This window comes from Rhinolophus hipposideros, assembly GCF_964194185.1.
Source record: "Rhinolophus hipposideros genome assembly, chromosome: 20".
In the NCBI taxonomy this organism is placed as follows: domain Eukaryota; kingdom Metazoa; phylum Chordata; class Mammalia; order Chiroptera; family Rhinolophidae; genus Rhinolophus; species Rhinolophus hipposideros.
Genome location: NC_138066.1, coordinates 12722746 through 12745833, shown reverse-complemented (window position 1 = coordinate 12745833; position 23088 = coordinate 12722746). Strand labels below are relative to the sequence as shown.

General features: G+C 57.9%; 3 protein-coding genes across 5 annotated transcripts in view; 1 reads left to right on the top strand and 2 right to left on the bottom strand.

The window, feature by feature from the left end:
• The window catches only part of SPNS2 (SPNS lysolipid transporter 2, sphingosine-1-phosphate), a 35392-nt gene extending 33754 nt beyond the window's left edge, over nt 1–1638 (top strand). For all 3 annotated transcript variants that reach the window (XR_013992045.1, XM_081029774.1, XM_081029775.1), the window contains exon 13: nt 24–1638. Coding sequence is in view for 1 of the 3 variants with exons in the window: in XM_081029774.1 (XP_080885900.1) it covers nt 24–504 (481 nt within the window). In the remaining 2 variants the exon portion in view is untranslated. The remainder of the gene's footprint in view (nt 1–23) is intronic.
• Nucleotides 1507–17459, bottom strand: MYBBP1A (MYB binding protein 1a). Its single transcript, XM_081029773.1, has 26 exons — nt 17215–17459; nt 16924–17019; nt 16128–16211; nt 15972–16046; nt 15768–15875; nt 14661–14836; nt 14332–14499; nt 14092–14209; nt 12379–12674; nt 11985–12095; nt 11593–11718; nt 11225–11392; nt 11050–11149; nt 9828–9924; nt 9566–9717; nt 9153–9236; nt 8925–9074; nt 8652–8825; nt 8406–8563; nt 7030–7282; nt 6675–6809; nt 6526–6594; nt 4204–4317; nt 3925–4026; nt 2794–2942; nt 1507–2642 (listed from the first exon to the last, which is right to left on the bottom strand). Exons 1-26 carry the CDS (start codon nt 17419–17421, stop codon nt 2057–2059), a joined length of 4056 nt encoding a protein of 1351 aa, XP_080885899.1. The 5' UTR covers nt 17422–17459; the 3' UTR covers nt 1507–2056.
• A 1174-nt stretch (nt 17460–18633) lies between these two features.
• Nucleotides 18634–21627, bottom strand: GGT6 (gamma-glutamyltransferase 6). The gene is made up of 4 exons (XM_081028004.1): nt 21342–21627; nt 20547–20746; nt 20346–20459; nt 18634–20035 (listed from the first exon to the last, which is right to left on the bottom strand). The coding sequence occupies exons 1-4, from the start codon at nt 21473–21475 to the stop codon at nt 18996–18998; spliced, it is 1488 nt and encodes a 495-aa protein (XP_080884130.1). The 5' UTR covers nt 21476–21627; the 3' UTR covers nt 18634–18995.
• Nucleotides 21628–23088: the final 1461 nt, after the last annotated feature.

The following is a 23088-nucleotide window of genomic DNA, read 5'->3' as shown; positions in this document are numbered from 1 at the left end:
TCCTCTAATGCCCCTCTCTCTAGGTGCCTCGGGGACTACGAAGACGCTCCAGTCCCACCTAACCTGGGTGTCCTACAGCACCTGGGCCCTGCTGTGCTGTCCAGCTTCCCATGTGACCTTCGGCTGGGCGCCCACCCGCTCTGGTCTGGGACTGCTGAGTGGCCATGGCTCCAAGAGGAGGCCATGTCCTCAACTAACCTGGAAGGCTGTGTGTGCTGGGGCCACGTGGTTGGACAGACCCCCAACCCTGGGTTTGGGCTGCACGGCCCCTGGGGGCCAGGGAGAAGACAGCCCCCATTGGGTGTGTGGAGAGAGCCTGGCCTGTCACCAGCGTATATGATCCTGGGCAATTCGCTGCCCTCTCCAGACCGTGGGGCCAGGAGGCTGGACTGTCCCAAGCAGCTTGCTGGAGAAGGCACTATCTGTAGCTTTGAAGACCCGGCAGCCCCTGGACGGCACAGAGAGGAGGTGGCCCAGGCCTCAGGGTGGCAGTTCAGGCTCTGAGGCTCCGAAGGGCCTGGAGTGTGGGGACCACAGCCTTTCAGCTGGGCCTCTGACCTTGGTGACATTAGATTCATCCTGGCAGAGCCAGGCACTTCCAACCTGGCTGGTCACTCTGGAGGGTACTTGTCTCTACTGCCGTGGGCTGGCTCTCAGCCTGAAGATCTCTCAGGTGGGGACCATCCCAACAGGGAGCTGGCATCACCAGGGGTGAAGGCCCTGGTGACTGTTACACACCATCCGTGCCCCCAGGACTGAGATATTTGGGGAGCAGCCCCTGGAGACCCTCTGCTGTTCATCTCGTCCTGGATCCCTCCTTCCCCCCAGAAGCCAGGACTCCTGTACCAGGCTGGGTCCTTTCCAGGGGCAGGGCCCAGAGGACTATTCCCAGAATCCATGGGGTAGTAGCCAGGGCTCTGGCTGCCAGCGGCGGCAGCCACCCACTAAGCTTCCTGACCCAGGGAGCAGCCTGGGGGAGGCTGAGGCCCAGAGACCAATACCCAGAGCCACCTCCACCCAAATGGTGGCAGTGGCTGTTGCTCACACACATTTATTTCCACATAGCCCACTGCTGCCCTCGGCCTCTGACCACCCCTGTAGTCCTGTCTGCATAAACCAACCCATCCTCATAGCCACGCAGGGTGTGGCTGCCAGCTCCACACCAGGCCCCCAGCCCCCAGCGTGGAGCTTCTCATACCCTCTGCTCCACATGCCCTCCCTGCACATTTGCTGGAATCAAGGTGGTTATGGTCTGGGGGCCGCTTGTGGCCAGTAGGAGCCCCTAAGAGCCAGCTTAGACAATGCTCTTTGCCCTGTAGTTACTGGCTGGTGTGGCTTCAGTGGTGTGTAAGCTAGTGGAATACCCATTCCCCACCAAGCTCTGGGGCACCTGGGGGGCCTAAGCAGGGGGTGGGATCCCCCAAAAACCAGCCTGGCCTCTACCCTCAACCCCAACCGGGGCCCCAACAATGTTTTCTTGTTGTACAAGAACCAGGTCCAAGTGTTGCCTCCTCTTCCTTCCGGAAGCCAAACTGCTCCTTTATTTTTTAGAGCTGCTGATTGTGAATCTCAAGAGTCTTAAGAGAGAAGCCAAATATATTGCTCTTGTAAATGAAGAAATAAACCTATTTAAATCGTGCCCTGGTGCCTCCCACAGGACAGCAGCCCAGGGGAGGGGGGTACGTGGTCACACCTGTGCTCAGGCAGGGTGGTGGCAGCACTGCACTGGTGGCACCTACCTGCGCTGACTCACTGAACACGAGCCCTGGCGCTCCCTGCTGGGAGCCAAGTTCCCAGCCCTGTCCAGGTCAAGTGTGTTCTGGGCTAAGAAACAGGCCCGCCCAGGGCCGGGGGCTCTGCATCTCCCTGGGACCATGCGGAAAAGGACTCGGGCTTGCACTCGCTGCAGCAGGACGTCCCGGCAGGCTGGTGACAGACCCTCTCCCCCCAGTGCCAGAAGTCAGCACCTCACACAGTGGCTTGTTTATTAAAATCGTGGTGAAAAACCAGGAGTCTCTGGGGCTGGCGGGGACGGGCTGAGGGGCAGGGCCTGCGCTCAGGGCTTGCTCCCCTTCCTCAGCTGTGCTTTCTTTTTCTTGGCCGCGCTCTGGAAGAGGCTGGGGCTCCTGCTGGCCAGGGACAATCTTGCCTTTTTCCGTGGCAGCGCCGACTGCAGCGCCGACTGTGGCGACTTGCCTGAGACCTCCTTTGTGGGCAGCTCCTTCTGATGCTGCTTTTCAACAGCAGGCTCCGTGGGGGACATGGGAGTGGCTCCATTCACCTGGGACAGCTTCCGGTTTTTCTTGTGTCGCTTTGGGGTCTTGGCAGGGGTGCTGGGGCTCGTGGTGGGGGGCTCTGGGGCTGGACTCTGGGCTGCAGGACTTTTGGCCTCAGGCATCCCATTGACCTGGGCTTCCGCTGCGACCTTAGCCTTCCTCCTTTTCCTCTTCCTCTTGCCTGTGCTGGGGGGCTGGTCCCCACCGGTGGCTGCAGGCGTGGCATCTTCCTTTTGCGTGGTGCCCTCCGACTTGCGTTTCTTGCGCTTCTTGGTCTCTGGCAAGAATCCCTTTTTCTTGCGCTTCATGCTAACGGGGTTCTGCGTGGGGCCTTCCTTGGAATCCTTCTTCTCCAACTTGGGGCGCCTGGGAGGAAGCGAGCAAAGTAAGGAAGTGTCCAGCAAGGGCAGGAGTGGCGTTCACGTCTGTGGTCCCAAGGGACCCAAGCTGCCCAAAGCTCCCACACTGGGGCATACACAGCAGAAGGTGCGCAGCGGGAGGCCCTCCCCAAACCTACTGGACTCCGAGTATCCTCATGGCCTGCCAGTAGAGGTCATAGAGGCGGCAGGAACCGGTCGAGTGCTCCCCCTGCTGCACCCTCTGCTGCAGCTTCTGCTGTTGGCTCTGCAGCACGCCCCGGACACCGGTCAGGTCCACGGTGAGCTTCTGCAGGTGTGGGAAAGCGGTGGCTGCAGTGGGGATGGGAAGCAGGGCCTCTTCCCGGTGTTTGGTCCCCAATCCTCCCACCCTTGCCCAGTGAGTACCTCTCTAGTAACCCCATGCCCCCTTCTGGACCCTTAGCCACTCCTTCCGCCTGTAAAGCAGCAGTTTATCTTGCCTTGGGAGGAAAAATACAGCCCCAGGTGCCACGTTCGTTCCCTCTTCCCACAGCCAGAAGGCCCGATCTCCGCTCCCTCACCTCCTACTCTATCCCCCCCTTGGCGGCTCTGGCCCACCCACCTCTGAGGGGACCATGCAGTGACCTCAGGGTAGCCAAAGCCTTTCTTCCCATCCCACCCTCCCTGCCACATACTGAATAGATTATTTTTGAAATCCACTGGCTTCCAGAACACCCTTCTTTCTGGCTTTGTACTACCACGCAGCATCGCTTCTCTGCCTGCTGTTCTGCCAGGCCCAGGCCCAGGCTGTCTCCTCCCTCCAGTACCCTCTCAGCAAGCTCGCTCTGCACGTGGGCTTTGACCAGTGTCTATGCTGAGGCCTACCAGACTTTTCAATCTGGGCCAGCCTGAGGCAACCAGACGTTCATCAATAGCTGCCTTTTGGCCCCCACTCTGAGGGCCCCTTGCCTCCTCTCTGCAGGCCTGGAAACCTCTCTCCTTCTTACTAGCTGCCCACCAGGAATCTCCTTCACTTCCTCCCATGGTCCCCGGCCCTCCCAGCCTCTTCTCAGCTTTCCTACTGGAGCACGACAACAGCACGCCCTCACCCTGACCCTGACCCTGGCCAGGCACAGGTATGGCACTCTCCTCTCCCAAGTCAATCACCTGAGTCCAAGGCTCTCAAACCACCCATAAAAGCAGCCCAGATTCCTCCCCTGGCATCCAGAACCTCCCGCCTGCCCCTAAGCCTTTGCTTAGACTGGTTCCTCTGCCTGCCTGCTGACCTCCCTCCTGAGTCCGAGGCTCACCTCATGATTAATGATCCGAAAAAGAGTGTTGAGCAGCTCCAAGGAGGACCGCTCCTTCAGGCGCTCCGACTTGGTCTGAGCCTCGCCCAGCGCCCGCAGGTTCTAGGGAGAAAACGGCCCCCAAACCATTTCCCACACCAGAGACTAAAACCCCAAGGGAAGAAACGTCTCCCGAGGCAGCCACAAACCCACCCTGAGGCATAGGGTCCCAGTAACCCTTGCTCCTTGGTTCCCAGAGGAGCGCTCCTGATGGGGGTGTGGGAGGAGCTGTGGCGTTACCTCAGTGACCTTCGCCAGGATCTGGCCGATCAGCTGCTCCCACTCAGGGTCCTCAAAGCACAGTCTCAGCTCCCGAATGGGCAGGGCCTTCTGGAGCAGCAGGCAGGCCTGGGCCTGGGGTGGGGGAATGGTTATCACCAGGAGCCTTGGCATGCTGGGCCAAGGCTCAGGTACCCACAGGGGACCCCAAGAGCTCTGGGAGCCTGCTGGGCACGCTGAGGCCACAACAACTCTAGGCTGTTGTGGGGACAAAGCTCCAGAAAGCAGTTTCCAGGCTCTCGGCCTCACATAGAAAGGTGCTGGCTCAGGTAGTAAATGGCCATCAACTGTGATTGGATGGCCATCAGCTGTGGCTAGTTCGCCGTCAGCGGTAACCAGTAAGCCATTGGGCACTAATATAACTGCCGTGGCTACGCTAGCAGGAAAATGGAGGCTAGCAAGAAGATGCTGGCTGAGCCTACAAGCGGTGCAGTGAGGGTTGCGGACAGTGTGGCTCCTGCTTCCTGTGTCTCCAACCCAGCCGCCAGAGAGACTATAGTGGTATGACTCCCCTATCCATGGCTCCGTGGGTGTTCCTTTTTGGCCTCAGCATGTCCTGCGTTCTTATGTGGGGAGTGGGAGCTGAGACCCCGCCTGACGTCCTGCTTGACACATGGCGCAGTGAGCAGGGTACGGTGCCGGCCAAAGCTCCCCAGAGGGCGGTGGAGCAGTTTGTGCGTATGAACACTTGGTCTCAGGAAGACCAGGAGGAGCAGTTGCTGGAGAGCTGGACCCCCGTGGAGGGGTGGGAAGACGTGGACGGTTCCCCAACCAGCATAGGCCAGAAAAAGCCAAGGTCGTTGCCGCCCTGTGGGCTGGGAAGTTCTTCCTGAGGCAGCCCGGATGCAGGACTTGTAGTCCCAGGAGGAAACGCTTGCTGAGTCCTCCTTGGGAGATGAAGGTGAGGTCAAGGTCGTCCCTCATCCCCAGGACAGCCCTGGCGAATGACTATGGACTACGGGGAATTGCATTCTATCCCTGATTTAATGGACGCTTGACTGTTTGGGAACATACTACCATGTAGTGGGACTGGCGGATGTTTGCTTTTGTGTTTTGACTGGCCGCCATCGAGAATATGTAAGCACCTTGATGTGAGCCGCTGTTGTTCCAGCACGGTACCCCGAGAGGCCGAGAGAGAGTGCCAGTGCCCTGAGAGCCTTGCTGTGCCCAGAAGTACTGGTGGTGCCCTGAGAAACCCTGGCTGTGCCCAGAGAGCCTGGCTATGTCCAGGATATTGCATTCACCTCCAGGCTCCTTGCACAGGGCCCCTCGCAGAAGACACTTGTCGCGTAGATTGTAAGGCGAGACCCTGTAGGGGTGGAGTGTGGGGATAAAGCTCCAGAAAGCAGGTTCCAGGCTCTCGGCCTCACATAGAAAGGTGCTGGTTCAGGTAGTAAATGGCCATCAACTGTGATCAGGTGGTCATCAGCTGTGGCTAGCTGACGGTCAGCTGTAACCCATAAGCCATTGGCCAGTAATGTAACTGCTGTGGCTACGCTAGCAGGAAAATGGGGGCTAGCAAGAAGATGGTGGCTGAGCCTGCAAGTGGTGCAGTGAGGGTTGCGAACAGTGTGGCTCCTGCTTCCTGTGTCTCCAACCCAGCCGCCAGCGAGAATATAGTGGTATGACTCCCCTACCTATGGCTCCGTGGGTGTTCCTTTTTGGCCTAGCCATGTCCTGCGTTCTTATGTGGGGAGAGGGAGCTGAGACCCCGCCTGACACCCTGCTTGACAGCTGTGTAAGGGACGGCTTGCTGCCCTGGATCCAACCTGCATAGGCTGTCACAACAGAAGCTCTGGGCTCAGTAATCAGCTGCTCCTCTCCCCTATTCTCAAGTAGGTGCGGGGGAAGCAAGGGCTTCCAGCTCAGTAAGAGATGGCAACCTGGATTGAGACACTTCCTGACCTTCTTACTGCTTAGTACCATTACCATCTTCCTCCAGCTTCCCTGTGCCCCTTCCAGCCCCCCACAGCCCACCCTGAGCCTGCCTGTCAGCGCAGCACCTCAGCAGACAGCCAGGGGCTTCTTCTGTGCAGATCCAAGTGTGAGCGCTAAGGAGCCAAAGGGCTTAGGCCGCCACATGCGATGTGGCAGCAGTGGGGACAGAGCTGCCCCCATCCTCACAGCTACTCTGTGCTTACAGTGAAGGAGGGGCTGGCATATCAGAGGAGGAGTGGGATGGGCCTAGGGGCAGCACTCCTAGGCCTCACAAATATTCATTCACAAATAAGTCAAGTGAGTAATTCAGACAGGCCTTCGGCTGGGATCTGGGAAGGCCCTTACCTGGTGGCGGGGCCGCATTTGGCCTGTCACATGCTGGACCACAATGGAGAGCAGGCTCTTACAGAGCATCTAGGGAGGGAAAGACAGGGCTATGAGAGGGGGGACTGGGCTGAGCAGGGGCCCTGAGGTGGGACAGCCTCTACACTCACCGGGTGCCGGGAGAAGAGGCTGAGGAACATGGGAATGGTGAGCGGGCTGTTGCGCTTGGTCAGGAAGGATCTCAGTGCTGATGAGTAGATTGGGGTCACGAGGCTTAAATCCAAGCAGCTGGTAGCCTGGGCCACCTGAGAGAAAGTTGGTGTGATGCCAGGGAGAAGAGTCTCTGGTATGGGAGTAGAGCCTGGCTGCCTTCAGAAAGCTGAAAGCTGGGTCCTTGGGAAGTCATGGCCTCAACTCCCCATCTGTGAAATGGGCGGATGGTCCCAACCTGCTGCCTGGAACTTGCTCCTATCTACCAACACTGGACTTTCTAGGTTGAGCCTTCTTGGGCAAGGGCCTGCTCACCTTGGGGACCTTGGCCTTGGTGCTGGTGTCAGTGCCTGCCTTCTCCTTCTTTGGGGTCTTACAGATGGACCTTTCAGAAGTGTTGCCCTTCAAGACCCGGAGCAGGTAGAGAGAAGCGTTGAAGTAGTAGAGGGAGATGGAGGAGTCGGCCTGGCGGCCAGCCTGCTGCACCAGTCGCTCCACCTGGGTATACAGGGTCTCCACACAGTTGCCCACGTCACGGCAGTAATGCCGGGAGCGGCACAGGTGATGCCTGTTGGGCAGTAAGGGGTAGAGCCTGTTACAACATTCTCTTTCCACTCCTGCTCCCTGCCAAGCAGAACCAACCCCACGAGTAAGGGTCCCAAGTCCCATTTCATGGGGAAACGTACACCTAGAGAAGAAAAGGGATTTAACTAAGGCCGCAGAGGGAGGCCCAGGGCCATTTGCAGATTTGTTCTGAGGACAAGCCAAAGGGGAAACTGGCTTCCTAGGCTGAGGCTACACCATGGGCCAAACACCCGACCTGGTCCACGTCTCTTACCTACACCTGTCTCTTGTGGGACAGTGGCTTCCGAGCCCTTTGTAAAGCAAGACCAGGGTCTGTGTGGCCCTGCAGGGCTGGAAACAGAGTAGGGCTGAGGCAGGACACTCAACAAGCCCAACACTGCCCAGGCAGGTGGTGGGGAGAGCTAGCTGAGAAGGGGCAGCCTGGGGCTTGCATGGGAGATGAGTTGGGGATGCATTGTCTGTCACTCTCTCCCCACCCCCTCTATGCTATGCACTTGGGATCTCAAGTTCCTAGTCTTTCAACTTCTCCAGCATCTCAGTACTCTGGAAAGCAGATCTGTATTTGCCATCTGCATCATCCCTCTTGCTGGGCTTTCTGCTCTAATGCAGCCCACACTGCCGCCCATTTCCTAGAAGGCAAAGCAGGCCCCCTGCCACGCTCTGAGGACTCTTACGTTCCAGCTCCATCTGACCAGCTCCCCTTTGGACCTTTTCTGCCCTGCCTGCGGCCTACAGGCCGGATGTGCTCTACAGCTCCCAGCACCGTCTTTACTTTCCCGGGGGCCTTCCTTGGCCCCTCGAGATGCGTTAGTGCCCCCACCACTTTGTGCTCTCACTAGCTTCTATCTACCCCGTGCCACAGCCCCAGGACAGCACTGCCAGACGACCAGTGGTTTTCCCAACCGCAGTGATCCTGAGGCCATGGATGGGACTGGGGGCCGCACAGAGCTGGTGCACTAAGTGTTGGAGAAAGGATGGCAGAATATAGGAGTGTGTGTGAGTGAGTGACTGTGCCCCCGAGGTCGAGCAGTAAGCCGGGAGAGCCAAGCGGGCAGCTCCGGGGGCCTGGCCCCGCCCTCCCGCGGCAGGGCCCGCCCCACGCTCACGTGAAGATGCGCGCCGTCTTGTGAAGCAGGTCCTGTTCCTGCTTGGTGCTGCTCGTGCGCATGCTGCGCCGGATGATGTTCAGCAGCGGCTCGAGCAGCTCCAGGACCAGCGGGTTCGCGGGCTGCTTGGTCACCAGCACCTCGATCAGGTCCAGGACCTGTGGCCGGGACGGGTGGGCTCAGCCAGGCGTGGGGGCGCGCGCAGAGGCGGGGAGGGCGTGAGGAGGGAGCGGTCCTCGGGCTCACCCTGATCTGGAAGTCCCGCCGGAGCGCCTTCTCCTTCTGCAGCTTGTTCTTCTCGTCCCTCCGGGCCTGGATGCGCAACTTCTGCTCAGCAAAGAGGCTGGCGAGGTTCCGGTCCAGAGCCATCATGGCCTCATCCCCCAGCTCCTCGTCGTCGTCGTCGTCGTCCTCTCCACCCTGAGGGACGGGGGCCAGTGAGCAGCCTGGCCTCCCGCAGGCACAGGCAGACAGACAGACAGACAGACAGGCGCAGGAGCCCTCCCCGCTTCTGCTCACCAGCGCCTTCCCTGCCTGCAGCACTGCCATCAGCTGCTCCCGGAAGCAAGGGTCCACATCTCCGTCCCGGGCCTCCTCGTCGCTCTCCTCCTCGTCACTGTCTTCCTCGCTCGCGGAGTTCTTGTTGTCCTCGCTGTCCGAACTCTTGTCCTGCGGGGGGCCGTGTCACACCTCCCCGTTGCTCACCACGTGCCTGCCCGCCCTGCCCCGCCCCCTGCTGGCAAGTACCTCCTCATCCTCCAGCTGCTTTTCAGAATCGTCCACGACCACCACGTTGTCGTCCTCGTCCTGGCTCTGCTCTGGGTTTAGCACCTGCAGGGCAGTCCCAGACAGCTGACCCTTTCCCCTCCTCAGACCACCGGGCCCCGCTGACTGCCCTTCTCCGACCATGCCCTGTCCAGTCTTGGCCAAAGGGCCAAGGGAGGAAAACAGAGCCCAGGAGGGCAGGCCACATCCTGCAGTGCTCAGTGCCAGCACCCCCGCGATAGCCCGGACGACCACTCAGCACGCCCTGGATCAGGCTTGCATGGCAGCCGAGTCTGAGTGAGGCCCCCACCCACTCTGCAGATTACAGCAAGGATGGGGACAGCCCTGCTTAGACAGCAGCATGCCGGGCTCATTTCCCCAAAGCCCCAACTCACATCCAGGATTAGCTGCAGGGCACGTGGAGTCAGGTGGGAACAGATGTGGGTAAACACACTCCGGGCCACCTGGCGAATCAGGTGGCTGGGCTGGGCCAGGAGGGCCAGAAGGATCTCCACCAGCACCTCGACCCACGGTGGTTCCTGGGGGTCTGCAAGAGGGGAGAGGACTGAGCCTGGGCAGGGCACCGCTGCCCCATTCTGGGTCCCCACTGTGCCCAGGATGCGCCCTGCTGCCCCCACCCCAGGGATAATGACCCACTGGTGGCCTTGGAGCGGGTCTGGCGGGTCTTCTCCCCCAGGCTCTTCTTGATGCAGGTCTGGATGTCACCCAGGAGGTCGCAGCTCTCTGTGGGGGACTGTGGGTAGGGCAGAAATCAGGAGGCAGGCCCCACTCCAGCCTTTGCTGAGCTTGGGGAGTGGCGGGCATCAGAGGCCGAGAACACTCTAGCCTGCCTTGGCTAGTCCTCCTCACCATCCAGAATGGAGGACGCCAGCCCTGGAGGTGATGACACTTTACACTTAACATGCAGTCACGGGCTCTGAGATCCCGTAGGGAACATGGAGCCCAATATCCCCACGATGCTGAGGGGTGGAGGGGGGGTGGGGTCAGGGTCACAGGAAGCCAGCAGGCTCCAGCCTCGTGGTTCAAAATTCTTATTTTTTTTCTCCCCCACCTGACTCAACATTATTACAGAGGAAACACTGAAAATCACTAATTTTAACTAATTTAAAGTGATTTAAAAACATTTTGCTGGGGATAAGTCCAGAATCCAGCTTCCCACCTTGCTCGACCAGCCTTGGGGGGACCTCTGAAAACAGCCCATGTAATCCGTGGTACCGAAAAAGCAGTCTTTCCCCTCGTCATGCAGCAGGGGCTTCAATGTTTGTGCTGGGGTGGCAGAATAAAGGCCACAATAGGAGCCCAGAATCCTGGCCATCTTTGTCTCCAGCTCTCTGGCTGTGGCTGGGCTCCACATTTTATCCAGGAATTTGACAAACCCTTGTTTCAAGTCAAGCTCAGAGATCTCAGAGTCTAGGGTAGGCTCAAAATGTGTCACCAGGGCCGTGAGACCCAACCAAGCCAAGGAGCAGAAGGGGCATCATGGCCAACCTTTACCCACACAACTTGTCCACGGCCTGGGCCCGGAGTACCTGAGGCCTGGAAGCAAAATCCACAGCCCAGGGGAGAGAAGGGAGCAACATCTGCTCAGACTACTTAAGACCCGAAGCAGTCCCATAAGAGCCTCATGTGATGCGAGAGGAAAACTTCCAGAGAAATGAGGGTTCAGAGTCAAGAAGAAACCATGAGGGTCAAGAGTTGTTGGCACTAACTCAGCTCCACCCACGACCAAATGGACTAGGAAATCTGCCAGGTTCAATAGCCCAGAGCCTTTCCTGGCAAAGCCCTCAAGCCTCTCAGGAGGAAGCCTGCCGTGCCCAGATCCCAGGTCTGTCACTCCCTCCCTTCCAGGCCACCGTACCTTGAAGAGGTGGATGCCCACCAGGAGCAGCAGGTGCTGAAAAGCAGTGGCCTTGGCCTCTGAGGAGCGAGCCTCTAATTCCTTCAGAGTCTGCAGCATCCTGGGGCAAGAGGAGTATGCTCTTAGGCCGCTGCTGCCAGTGTCCCACCTATCCCCTGGAAATCCTGCCCCTTACCGGTCCCAGGCCTGGCGCTGCTTCGTAGTAAAAGGTGTCAGGGGGGCCACGTTGCGGCTGCGGTTCAACAGCATGTCTGCAAACTGTACCAGCTGGTAGATCCAGGACTGTCTGCCCTGGGTCTGCTCCGGCTCCTGCCTAAACTGCGTGCTGAGGGTCTGCAGCAGGCTGGGTGAGGGTGGGGTTTGGGGTCAAGGGCTGGGTCAGTGAACATGGCCCCCTCCCTCCATCCCCACACCGACCCACTGGAACTCACTGGGCCTCTGCAGTTTCTCCCAGCTTAGAATTGGAGGGAGCATGTGTCCTCCAGGCCACCGCCCACCCTGCTCGCCCACCCGCAGACCTCTCCCAAGCTGGCCATTGCCTACCTGAAGAAAGCACTGCTGACCACCTCTCGGGCCCGGCCATCCATAGGGAAGGAGAACTGCTGCTCAGTTTCTGGGATCTGAGACGTAGGCTTCTTTGTTTCAAAGAACGAGTGGAAGAAACAAAACCTGGGGCAGGTGGGAGAGCAACCTGTGTTGATTTGGTTAGTGCCACCCGTTTTTAGCAGCCCCTCCTTGAAAGGCATCACTGAGGGCCTGGAGGAGGAGAAGGGAGCCACTCTGGTGATAGGAAGCAGACATTTCTCAGACCTGGACCCAGCATCCCTCCCTTGGAACCAAGACAGATGCGAGGCTGTGTGGCCGCAACCAAGTCACACCGCTCCTTGGCACCCCCCCCAGCCCCCCCGGAACTGGGGTTTGCACGTGTCTCCCACCTGGCCACCTCCTCGATCAAGGCCTCTTCCTTCTCCACGTGCAGGCTGTCCACGAGGCTGACCAGGCGGAGGATGACCCACTTCCGTAGCCGCGACACAGCCCGCTCAGGCCTGGAGGGCAGAAGCCATTTAGAGGGCAAAAGTGGTACTCCTTTGCCCCATTTTGGAGACAGGACACCAAGATCCCTGCCCCCTGATCACCAGCAGGGGAACACACGTGAGGAAACTGAGGCCTCCTTTGGGAGCTAAGGCTCGGATCCTCCCCTTCCCTTCCACGGAACCAAGACGCTGGAGGAGGGAGGGTCCTGGTGTTTGGGCTTGGCAGGCCCAGGAAGCCAACTCCTGAGCCCCGGGCCCCTTCCTGCTCCCCTCACCCCGACCCCGGGCCCCTCACCCGTGGAGTGAAGCATCCTGGGCTTTCTTCTGGTTGCTGGTACTGAAATCCACCAAGGAGTCCAGGTCGGGCTGGAGAAACATGTCCCGTAGCCAGGCCACGTAGCCCTTGAGGGCGGGGGCACTCAGGAATCGCACAACCCGCCAGAAGGTCGGCACAACGGGGAGGCCCTGATTGGTGAGGGATGTGAAGGCCACCATCACGGCCAACTGCCGTTCGGGGTCATCCCGGCAGCCTTCCAGGAAGGTTCCCACATACTCGTTCATCTCTGGAGCAAACTTGAACTGGTTCGGGAACTGCAAGAGTCAGGCACAATCCCATCAGCCTCTTACCCAACATGGTAACCCAAGGCCCAGGCTCCCCTGCACAGCCAGGCTCAATTGTCTTACGCCCCAATGCTGCTGTCTGGCATCAAGGCCTGTCCCCATCTGACCGCTCCAGCCCCCACACCTCCAGCCCCAGAAGGCCCCTCCTTCTCACTTCTCACTGCATCAGGGAAGCCGTTTTTTGGGCTTGAGGCAGGGCAGAGCAGTGGTTCAGAGTCCAGACTGGGCCATCAATCTGACCTGGGTTCAAATCCCACTTCTGCCACCTCTTAGCTGTATCACAGTGGGGCTTACAATCTCTTACGTGCTTATTACTATGTGCTGGGCACCATGCGACATGTTTGTGTGGCAGCTTGTTTAACAAAACCCTCTGCCATGGGCCTTTTTTGTCATTTTACAGATGAAGAAAATGAGGCACAAAAAAGCTTAGAAGTAATCTCTGAGGGTCACAGGGCTCCAAGCGGGTGCATATGGGATACGGGCCCGCACAGCTTGGCCTCCAGCCCCGCTCTTCATCACAGCTCTCTATTTTCTTTTTTTTTTTTTGAGAGCCCACTGGCCCATGTGGGAATCGAACCGGCAGCCTTCGGAGTTAGGAGCATGGAGCTCTAACCACCTGAGCCACCGGGCCGGCCCAGCTCTCTATTTTCTGACCTGTCCTTCACCCAGAATTCGAATGGGAATGCATCTCCCCAAAGCTGCTTGTAGAGGTGCAAGGAGCTGGTGAGGGGAGCAAACCTAGCAGCATATCCTGTGCAGTGGGCACTGCTTTGGGTGCCTTGTAGGTATTAACTGGGTATCATCTTCCCCACGACTTTTGAGGAAGCCCTGCTCCTCTTGTCTCAGAGATAAAGAGAGGCAGGCACAGGGAAGGGAAGCAAACGACACAAGATCACACAGCTAGTGAGCGGTGGAGCCAGGACTGGCACCCAGCGGTCTGGTCCCCCATTCCACATTCTTAACCGCCATTGGACTCGCCCTCAGCTCAACGTGGGGCATACACAGTGCTCAGAACAACTTCAGTGATGAGGATGACACTCCTTCTCATAACACTGGGGTGGATGGAGGCCTGGATATGCCACTGGCTGGACATGCCTCTGCTGAGGGGCCCAAGGGCAGAAGGGCTGACCTTGTCAAAACTCCATTCGCGGGGAAGCAGTAGTGGGGGGCTCAGGTAGCTCACTTTACCCAGAGGCAAGAGACACCCAGGTCCCAGGCCCCTCTCAACAGCTATGCTTGCCTATCCCAGGCAGCGGCAGAGGCAGGAAGACCCACTGTTGCAGGCGCAAAGAGCAAGCTTGTTTTCCAGAAGTTGGCTGATCGTGAAGGAGGCAGCTGGGTTGCCCGGCCCTTCCTGGCAGTGTAGGGCTGCAGGGGTGGCACCCACCTTAGCAGTGACCATGTGTTCCCCGTAATGTCGGATCAGGTCCCCTCGCATCACCAGCTGTAGCTGTTCCTTGGACAGCAGAGGCAGGGCCGCACCCAGCAGGCGGAAACACAGGTAGCTAAGGCGGTGAATGAAAGAGCCTGGTCAGAGCCCTGCTTCCCTGGGTGGCTCTCAGGACTACAGGCCCGTCCCTGCTTAACAGAGAAAAGGGGGTGGAGAGCAGACAAGCACCGCACACACCTGGCTGGCCAGAACTGCTTCTGTAGTAGCCCCTGTTCCACAACTTCCTTCCAGAACCGTGGGAACTTGTCCTCCTCAAGTGCTAGGCGAAGCAGGTCCAGAGCCACAGCGGGCAGCTTGCGCTCCTTCTTCACAGAGGCAGCGGCCATCTTCAGCACAATCACCAGTCTTTGGAAGAGGGCAAAGGGGACTCAGGGGGCACCCACTGAACAGGTAAGGGCCAGGGCACCCAGGGAAGCAGGGACACCCCCAAGCCATACCACAAATCTGTGGATGACCAGATGCAGCCCCTTGGCCCCAGGGAGCCCACCCACCCACCTCCCTCACACCTGGGGATATTCTCATCTGAGAAGAGGTCGACCGATCCCATCAGCTTCTCAAGCTTCGCGGGCACCTTCTGATGGGCCAAGAGGAAGAGCTCCAGGTGCTCAGGGGACGCAAGTACTGAATTCAAGTCGACTTTGAGGACCTTCGGCAGGATCTCCTGCCACATGGCCTCTGGGACCTGAGGGGGGGACAGGTTGAGGGAGGGTGGCTCTCTCACAGCATTTTTTGTTTCCTCCCCTGTTCTACCTGCCAGGCTCCCATGAGGCCCCTGGCGCAATGCCAGTCTGAGGTGGAATAGCCACAACCTACCTTGCCAGGCATCAGAATTGTGAGAAGGGTATTTGTTAAAAACCTTAAATCCCCAAGTCCCAGGAAGCTGGGTTTTTAACAAGCACCCCACTGATGCTTATTGGCCTGGGATTGCCAGTTTAGTTCTCCTCTTCTGGGTTTTTTAGGACTAACCCATTGGAGAGCTGGGGTTCAAATTCAGGTCTTCCTGGCTCTGCAGCCAGGGCTATGCAAAAAGCTGGGGCCCAGCTGTTGCTGTCCCTGCTGTTTCCTCAGTAGTAAAGGGTCCCAGGTACTAGCCTACCTCCATTCCCCAAGTAGGGCAGTGGGGGCCCTTCAGGGGCCAGCTCTACTCAAAACACTGATAGCAAACATGTTAGTATACTTGCCACATGCCAGGCACTGTTCTAGGACTGCACTGGCAGCCGTGGGCCACATGTGGCTATTGAGCACTGGGCATGTGTTCACCTGAATGGAGATTGGCTGTAACTGTAAAATACATACTGGCTTTGGGAGACTTAACGTGACAAAAAGCAATGTAAAACATTTCTACAACTTTTTATACCGATTGTACGTTAAAAGAATGCTTTCAGTTATATTTCAGATAACTGAAATATAGAAGTATGAGGTTAAGTATGTTACTAAACTATACTTAATTCTTTTTACCATTTCAACACAGTTACTAAAAAAATGTCAAGTTACACACTTGTTTCTGTGCTGCCCAGAGTGTTTCCATGCATGAACTCACGAGAACGTCTCCATGTTTCTCTACTGAGTAGCGCTACCTGAGGTCCCACTGGTTAAGTTGGTTAAGTGCATACCTCCGAGAGGATGTCCACCAGGGCCTTCTGGGGCTGCTCCTGCAAGTGGTTGTAGTACTGGGCCAGGGCTTGCAGCAGTTTCACCGACTTCATCAGTGCCTCTGAGTCCTGGTACCCACAAATGGGGAGAGGGTATGAGGACATACCACTGTCCCCACCATTCCCAAGCCAGTCCACATCCGCCCGTGTCCCCAAAGCTCTTACCTTCACCAGCCTGCCTGACTGAAAGAGGGCTAGCACCCCAAACAGGTTTGCAAAGAGAGCGGGTCTCATCATGGCCTAGAAAAGGATTCCAGTGAGAAGGGCCCAAGTATTCCCCACCCCAGGTCTGCCGACCTCCCTGAGGCCACTAACTCTCACCTTCTTAATTTTCTGTAGGTCATGTTTCTCTTCTATCTGTTTCAGGATGCTGCACAAGGGGATATCTTCGAAAGACTGTAACAGCTGCCAGCAGTTGTGGCAGGAGGGAAAGAGGGGTCCAGGGGAGTGGCACGGCCACATGCCAACAGACTTCAACCTCCTCCCACTTCTCCCTTCAGCTTCTGCTCGGAGGCCTTGGGCCCCTGCTCCCACCCTAAGGATGTCTCTGCAGCCGCTCACCCGCTGAGCAGCGCTAATAATAGAACACGCTGCGTGAGTGGAGCTGGAGCCTCCCTGCCTGCCGCCCCATGCCAACCCCGACTGCAAAAGGATCTCCTCTGGCTCCTAGATTGCTCCACTGAGATTCCCAGATACTCGATCCCCACAGCCTGCTCTGGGCACTCCCCAGGCTGATCCTAAAGGACTGATCTGTACTGCCCTTCCAATTGTCCAAGGTCCTCAGAAGTGGCCTATAATTAGCTAAGTGCCCCTTCGGGGGAGAGAGCCCTGAACCTGGCAGAGGTAAGGAAACCCACTCCGAAACTCACTACCCTCAGTAAACGTCAATCCAAACAGAAAACTGCTCAACCTCCTACCCCACGTGCAGGGGCCTCCATGGACGGGCGTGGCTCACACACCTCCACGTGGGAACTCCTCCCATCAGCTCAGAGGCTGCCCCCACCACACCTCTCCCTCAGACCACCGACTCCTTCCCTGCAGCCGAGACGTCTGCCCCGCTCACTCCCCACCGTTCTGACCAGCGTGGCCGGGCCCCTCCCACGAGTCACCACCTCACCTGGGCCAGGGCCAGACTGTAGCAGGGCCGGGCGGTTTCTCGTCCCACCCCGAGCCCAGTGATTAGGCGCTTCAGGGCGTACTTCATCTCGGATCCCTGCGGAACCAAGTGCATTCCCGGGTGGACCAGTGACAAGAATCGCAGGGCACCAGCCCACCCCCGCCTCTCGGCCCGCGCTCATCTGGGCATCCAGGTTCGCGACCACGTGCCCCGAGTCCCGATTCCTCGGGTCCACCACCACCTCAGATGTGGGCCCAGGAATTGGGACTGCCCCAGGCCCTGCCACCATACCTCTGGTCTTGTGCGCAGATACTGCAGGAGCTTCTCCGTGGCCTGAAGCCGCGTCTCCTGTTGCGGCTTCGCAATGTCCCAGAAGAAGTCCAAGAACTCGCGGCTGTGCTTCAGCAGGCCCTGACGGTCGGCAGGCCGGGCGCCGCTCTTCATCGCCTCTCCAGGAGACACAGGCTCAGCGACGTCCTCATTCTCCATCTGCGCCATGTTCGTGGAACACGTGGGCTCTGAAGACAGCCTCTTCCGGGTCAGATCGCGGCGCATGTGCGCTGGGTTGGGTCGGCTGGGGGCGGAGCCGGGGCGGGGCGGGGCCGGGAGGGGGAAGGCGCTGGCGGGGGCGGAGCCGGGGCGGGGCGGAGCCGGGGCGGGGCGGAGCCGGGGCGGGGCGGAGCCGGGGCGGGGCGGAGCCAGCAGGGGGAAGGCGCTGGCGGGCACTGGGGCAACCCGGTCCCTCTGCTCTCACTGACTCCAGGAGTTCAGGAATTAGGACTTTTTTCTGAGTGCGGTGGGGTTATTGGAAGGTTTTATGGATGGGCTAGGCTTGATTCTATTTACATTTTTAAAAGATTATTCTGCAGCTATGTGTGGGGTATGGATTTGTAGGAGTGCGAAGGTAGACGCAGGAAGAACAGTTAGAGATGAGGGTGGATTGGACTAAGGTGATAGGAGAACAAGTAAAATTTCAGCTAATTTGGAGCTGATAGGAGGTAATGGATGTGGAGGGAGGAAAAAAAGAGAGGGATGCCAGATTTGGAGCTAAAATAAATGGGTAGATTGTGGTGCCATTTACTCAGCTCAGGAAGAATTTTCTTTGCTGGGGGAAGAGGTGGAGGTGGTGGGATCAAGAGTTCTATTAGATCAGAGATACCTTTTACAATGTGTGTGTGAGGTACTACCGTGTTGCCCCCAAAATAAGACCGGGTCTTGTATTAAGTTTTGCTCCAAAAGACGCATTAGGGATTATGTTCAGGGGATGTCATCCTGAAAACTCATGCTAGGGCTTATTTTCTGGTTAGGTCTTATTTTCAAGGAAACACAGTACTGGTCACCCCTGTTGTTGATTTGAGAAGCTGTCCCTGGACAGTTGTAGTGAGAGAGACCCCAGCCCTCGGGGAGGTAGGGAGGTTAGGGTTGAACCTGGCCTTTAAGTTCCGTACACCCAGCTCTTGCCTCTTTTGTTCCCCTGGGGCATCTCCTACTCACCCTCTCAACCTCTTCCTTGTTTTGCTGTCTGCTTTAGAAAGTGAGATTAAGATGTATGTCTTGGAAGTGTAGTGCCCTAGGAGGCAGGAGGTGAGTATAGCCCAGGCTCTGACTCTGGGTGAGGGTCTCCTGTGCTGCCCATTGGGGAAGCCCTGATACCAGGCACCTCAAAGACTTATGGGAAATTAACCAAGAAGCAGGAATGGCACATGGAGTCTGGGAGACTTGATTTTTATTTTGTTTCCAGCCTTGTTGGAGGAGATCAGAAGAGGGTGGCCTGAAGGGGAGGGTGGAGAGGCCAGCAGTACCCCTGGCTCTGCTTGCCCTGCCCACGGGGTCCTGAGCCTAGGCAGGGGCTTGGGCTTCTCTTACCTTTCCTTCCCAGAGCTGGGTCTGAACTCAGGGCTGACCCCAGGCTTTGGTACTCTTTTCTTATCCTCAGTGTCCTTAGCTGAGAAGAGCCAGTCCAAGTAGCTGAGCAGGCCAGAGTTTGAGTGCCTGAACCAGCTGTGAGCGCATAATTGGTGCACACTTTTTATGCATTCCATCGCTGCTGGGTCTGCTCTGCTCCTGCCCCCTCAGAACCCCTGGAAGGGGCAGCAGCCATTGGGGACACTGGAGACATGGGCATGCTCTGCATGGGCTGCCACCTGGAGCACGGTCCCTTGGCCACACATGTTGGGGCTCTCTGTTGGTCCTTGCTGGGCTTGGTGCTGGTGCTGGTCCTGGGCTTGGAGCCCAGCCAGGTGGCTGAGCAGGGTGTGAGTTGTGACTCTGGCCACTTCAGGGGTTCCTGAAGCCACCAGCCCCAATACGTCGGCTTCTGTGTCATCTAGGCTGGCTCGAAGGATGAGGGGGCAGGACCAGGTACTAATTGTAGACTTAGCTACCAGGTTGCTAAGTAGAACCCCAGTGCTTGGGGACAGGTGTCGAGAGCCAAAGGAGCTGTTGAGTGAGGAGGTGAGAAGGAGCACAGAGCCACCTCTGTCCACGGTGGCCAGGACACTGCTCATGGGGGTTACAGTAGCTTTTCGGGGTAGTAGGCAGGGGTCAGGGCGGGCCCCTGTAGACTGTAAGGCTGCCTCCAGCAGTGCCAGCAGTTCTGGGCCAGCTGAGGGGCTGGGGGTGGTGAACAGGGTGCCCTGGGCCAAAGTTAGCTGCAGTGCTGGCTCCAAGGTGGGCATGGGCTCAGCTGAGGACCCATCCAGCCCCAGGTCTCCGGCCAGCGGACTCAATAGGACATCCTTGGCAAAGTCTGGGGTTGGGGCAAGTGCTGCCCTGCGTAGCACGTCTGCCAGTTTTGGGTTGGTGGCTCGGGCCCCCAGGCCCAAGGGGGTCCCGTCAGTGTGGCAAAGTAGTGGACAGAGACCCTTTGTGCCCTGGGCTGCCAGAGCCCTGGCCAGGGGCATGTCTACCAGGAAGCCCTCTTGAGCCAGGGTGGTGGGGCCCACCAGCAGGCGTGGCCAGGGCAGGCGGCCGAAGCGTGTGTGCAGCAAGCGCAGGGCAGGCAGCGCCGAGGGCATCCCCAGGCCTGGGGCCAGGGTCTGGACTGGGCCTGATGTCAGGGCAGTTGAATTGCCCGAGGAGCCATTGTGGAAGAGGCCCCAGAACATGGCACCTGGGGGAGACAAAGGGGTCACACATGGGTCAGGGGCATTGACTGGGGTCAGGGTCACTCTGTAGCCCCAGGTAAAGGGCAACTGACTTAGCCTGGGGTCAGAAGTTACAGACTAACTCTGGAGACCCACCTGGGGTCAAGACCACAGAGACCTGGGATCAAGGGTCACAGCCTAGAGTTGGGGTTACTGGCCAAGTCCTAGGCCATGCTCACTAAACCGCCTTGAGGTCAGGGCCACTGAATGCCTGGGTGCCAGGTCACCAATGAGGCCCAGGCTTGGAGTCGCGGTCTGGGGTTGTGGGTCACTGACCTAGCCCGGTGGCGTGAGGATGCACTACCGCCAGGCACAAAGCTGCTCCAATCCCGGCATCCACGACATTGCCCCCGGCAACGAGCAGCTCTTGGCCCAGGTGGGAGCACGCGGCTGCAGCAAGGAAGGCACTGTCATGGGGAGGGGCCGGGGTCCAGTGACCCGGCCCCTCCCCTCTCCCGAGCTGCTCCCATCACTGACCTGCAGGGCTGATGATGGCACCATGGTGGTATACGCCGGGGCGGTGGGAGTGCCCACTGGGTCGAGGGGCAACAGAGCCAAAGGTTTCTGTAGAGCTACCCCTGTTGTGCAGTTGCCACGTGGCCAGGGAGAAGCCCACAACCAGCAGCAGCAGGGTGGTGACTAGCTGGGCCCAGGCCCCGGGCCGAACACCACCTTTCCTGCAGAGAGGGGTATCTTGAGCCAGGGCTGGGGTAGGGGAACACCCATGAGCCCCAAGAAAACCCAGGGACTGTTTCCCAAATTGCTTGCAAGAGGAATATAAGTTTGCCAAGAAGAAGGGCCTCTTGATAGGTGATGTAACGTGGACAGAGACATGAAGATTGGGGAAACTGAGGACAGCGAGGGAGGGAGTCTCTGGAGAGAAGGTTGGAGAGGCAGGGTTGCACCCGGCTGGAGGCAGGCCTGACAGGGGTTTGGCAGGCTTGAGGAGCAGGGCCCGGCCAGGTGTGGCCAGGCCCCAACCTGCTCAGCAGGTGCCTCCTGAACTAGGGGGTGGGGTCTGAGAACCTTTGACAGAGCAGCTGGCAGGGCTGGCTTGGTACAAATTTTCCTTCAGACACAGACCTTGGGTTGACTGGCTCAGGCCAGATCTGGGCTGCAGCCCAGGTTCCCCCTATTCAACCAGAAAGTTCCTGGAGCTGAGCCAAGTGCGGGGTTGTGTGACCCCCCCCCCGCCCCTTAGGGGCCCCAGAGGGAGGGACTTATCAGCTGTAGGCCTAAGTTGCCAGGTGCCCAGACCACTCCCTGACTCACCCATAGGAATCCTGGGACCTCCAGGGATCGGGGACGAGTGGCTCTGATATCTCTTCCTCTTCCTCCTCAGGCTCCAAGCTCGGCTCCCAGAGCAGCAGCTTTTGGTAGAGCACAGGCTCTGCTGTGACTTCCATGGCCCACGGTGACCGCCTCAGCTTGCCTGCCTGCCTGCCAGCCTTCCCAGCTGAGTCTCAGGAGGCCCTGCCCAAGCCAGGGAGGTGGAGGCAGCCTTGGGGAAGGGTGCCGTGGAATCTAGAACAGGTCTAGGCAGGTCATGGGGCCAGGGAGGCTGCGCATGTCTGCCCCATTAGGGCACAGGGCCGCAGGGGCTCATGGCCGGGCACTCTGCCAGCGGACATAGCTCAGTGGACACAGCCCTTGGGCCACAGCCATAGGCCCTGAGACCTAGGAAGCCCACTGACTCCCTTTCTTAAGTGATGCAGCCCCTGGATCCCCTGGCCTGTTCAGGACTCTAGGGACAGTAGAGCTTGAATTGGAACTACAGTTACATTGTGGCTTGAATCAGGGCTCAGCGTGTGAGTAGGTTCTGATGTGAGGAGGTGTGTGGTCTCTAGCTGGGGTCAAGGGTCAGCCTGAGGCCCTGCCAAGGATCTGGGTTTGTCTGGGGAGCAACTAGCCCTGAAGGCACATCATGTGGCTCTTGTCCAGCAGGTGGCGCCACAGGCCTCTTGGGGACCTGTAACCTGGAAACCATGTTTCCAATTTCCAAGTTCCTTCACTCTGTGATTCACATCAAGGACCCCAAAGAGTGCTGCGGGACAAATTGTGGACTTCAGTCATGTCCATTCTTTGTTATCTCTCTGCTGACCACTCTACTATGACCACTTCAAACCTTCTTCCCTGCCTCAAACCCCAAACCCTCCGACTTGTTCTCTCAGTGAATCATCTTGCCTCCTAGATCACGTGGACAAATCAAGACTGATGGAAGGAGCCCCCAATATCCACCCCCACCTACAAACCCACCTTCCACATCGCTCTCTCCTCCCCATCTGATGCAATGGAAAAGCTACTTTCTGCCTCTCGTTATGGCCCAACCCTTCCCACCTCTTGCCTCCTGCTTCCCCAGGGACCTCACTCTCTTACTGACCCCTTCTTTCCTGTAGTTTCATGTCTTCTCTACTGGTTCCTTCTCAACAACTTTTAAATGTCAAGTCCGGAATAAGCTTGGTCAAGATGGCGGACTAGGTAAACGCTATGCTTACCTTCTCTCACGACCACATCAAAATTACAACTAAACTACAGAAAAACCATCATTGAGAATCACCTGAAGTCTAGCTGAACTGAAGCCCTACAACTAAGGACACACAGAAGAAGCCACCTTGAGACTGGTAGGAGGGACAGAAAAACATGGAATGCACTGGTCCCACACCCACATGTGACCATTAATAATCAGGAGGGATTAATATTCCATTGTGTATATATACCACATCTTTTTTTTTTTCTTATACCACATCTTTTTTATCCAATCATCTATTGAAGGACCCTTTGACTCTGAGCAGTGAGCACACAATAGAAAAATAAAAACCAGGAGGGATTTCCCAACTGTGGAGGTTTCCACTGAGGAATGAGGGGTCCCAGCCCCACACCAGGCTCCCCAGCCCAGGGTTCCATTGCCAGGGAAAGAGGTCCTCATAACTTCTGTCTCTGAAAACCAGTGGAGATTGTGGTTGAGTGAGATGAAGGTCTCCTAGAGTCCCAGGGGCTCCTCTTAAAGGGCCCACTCACA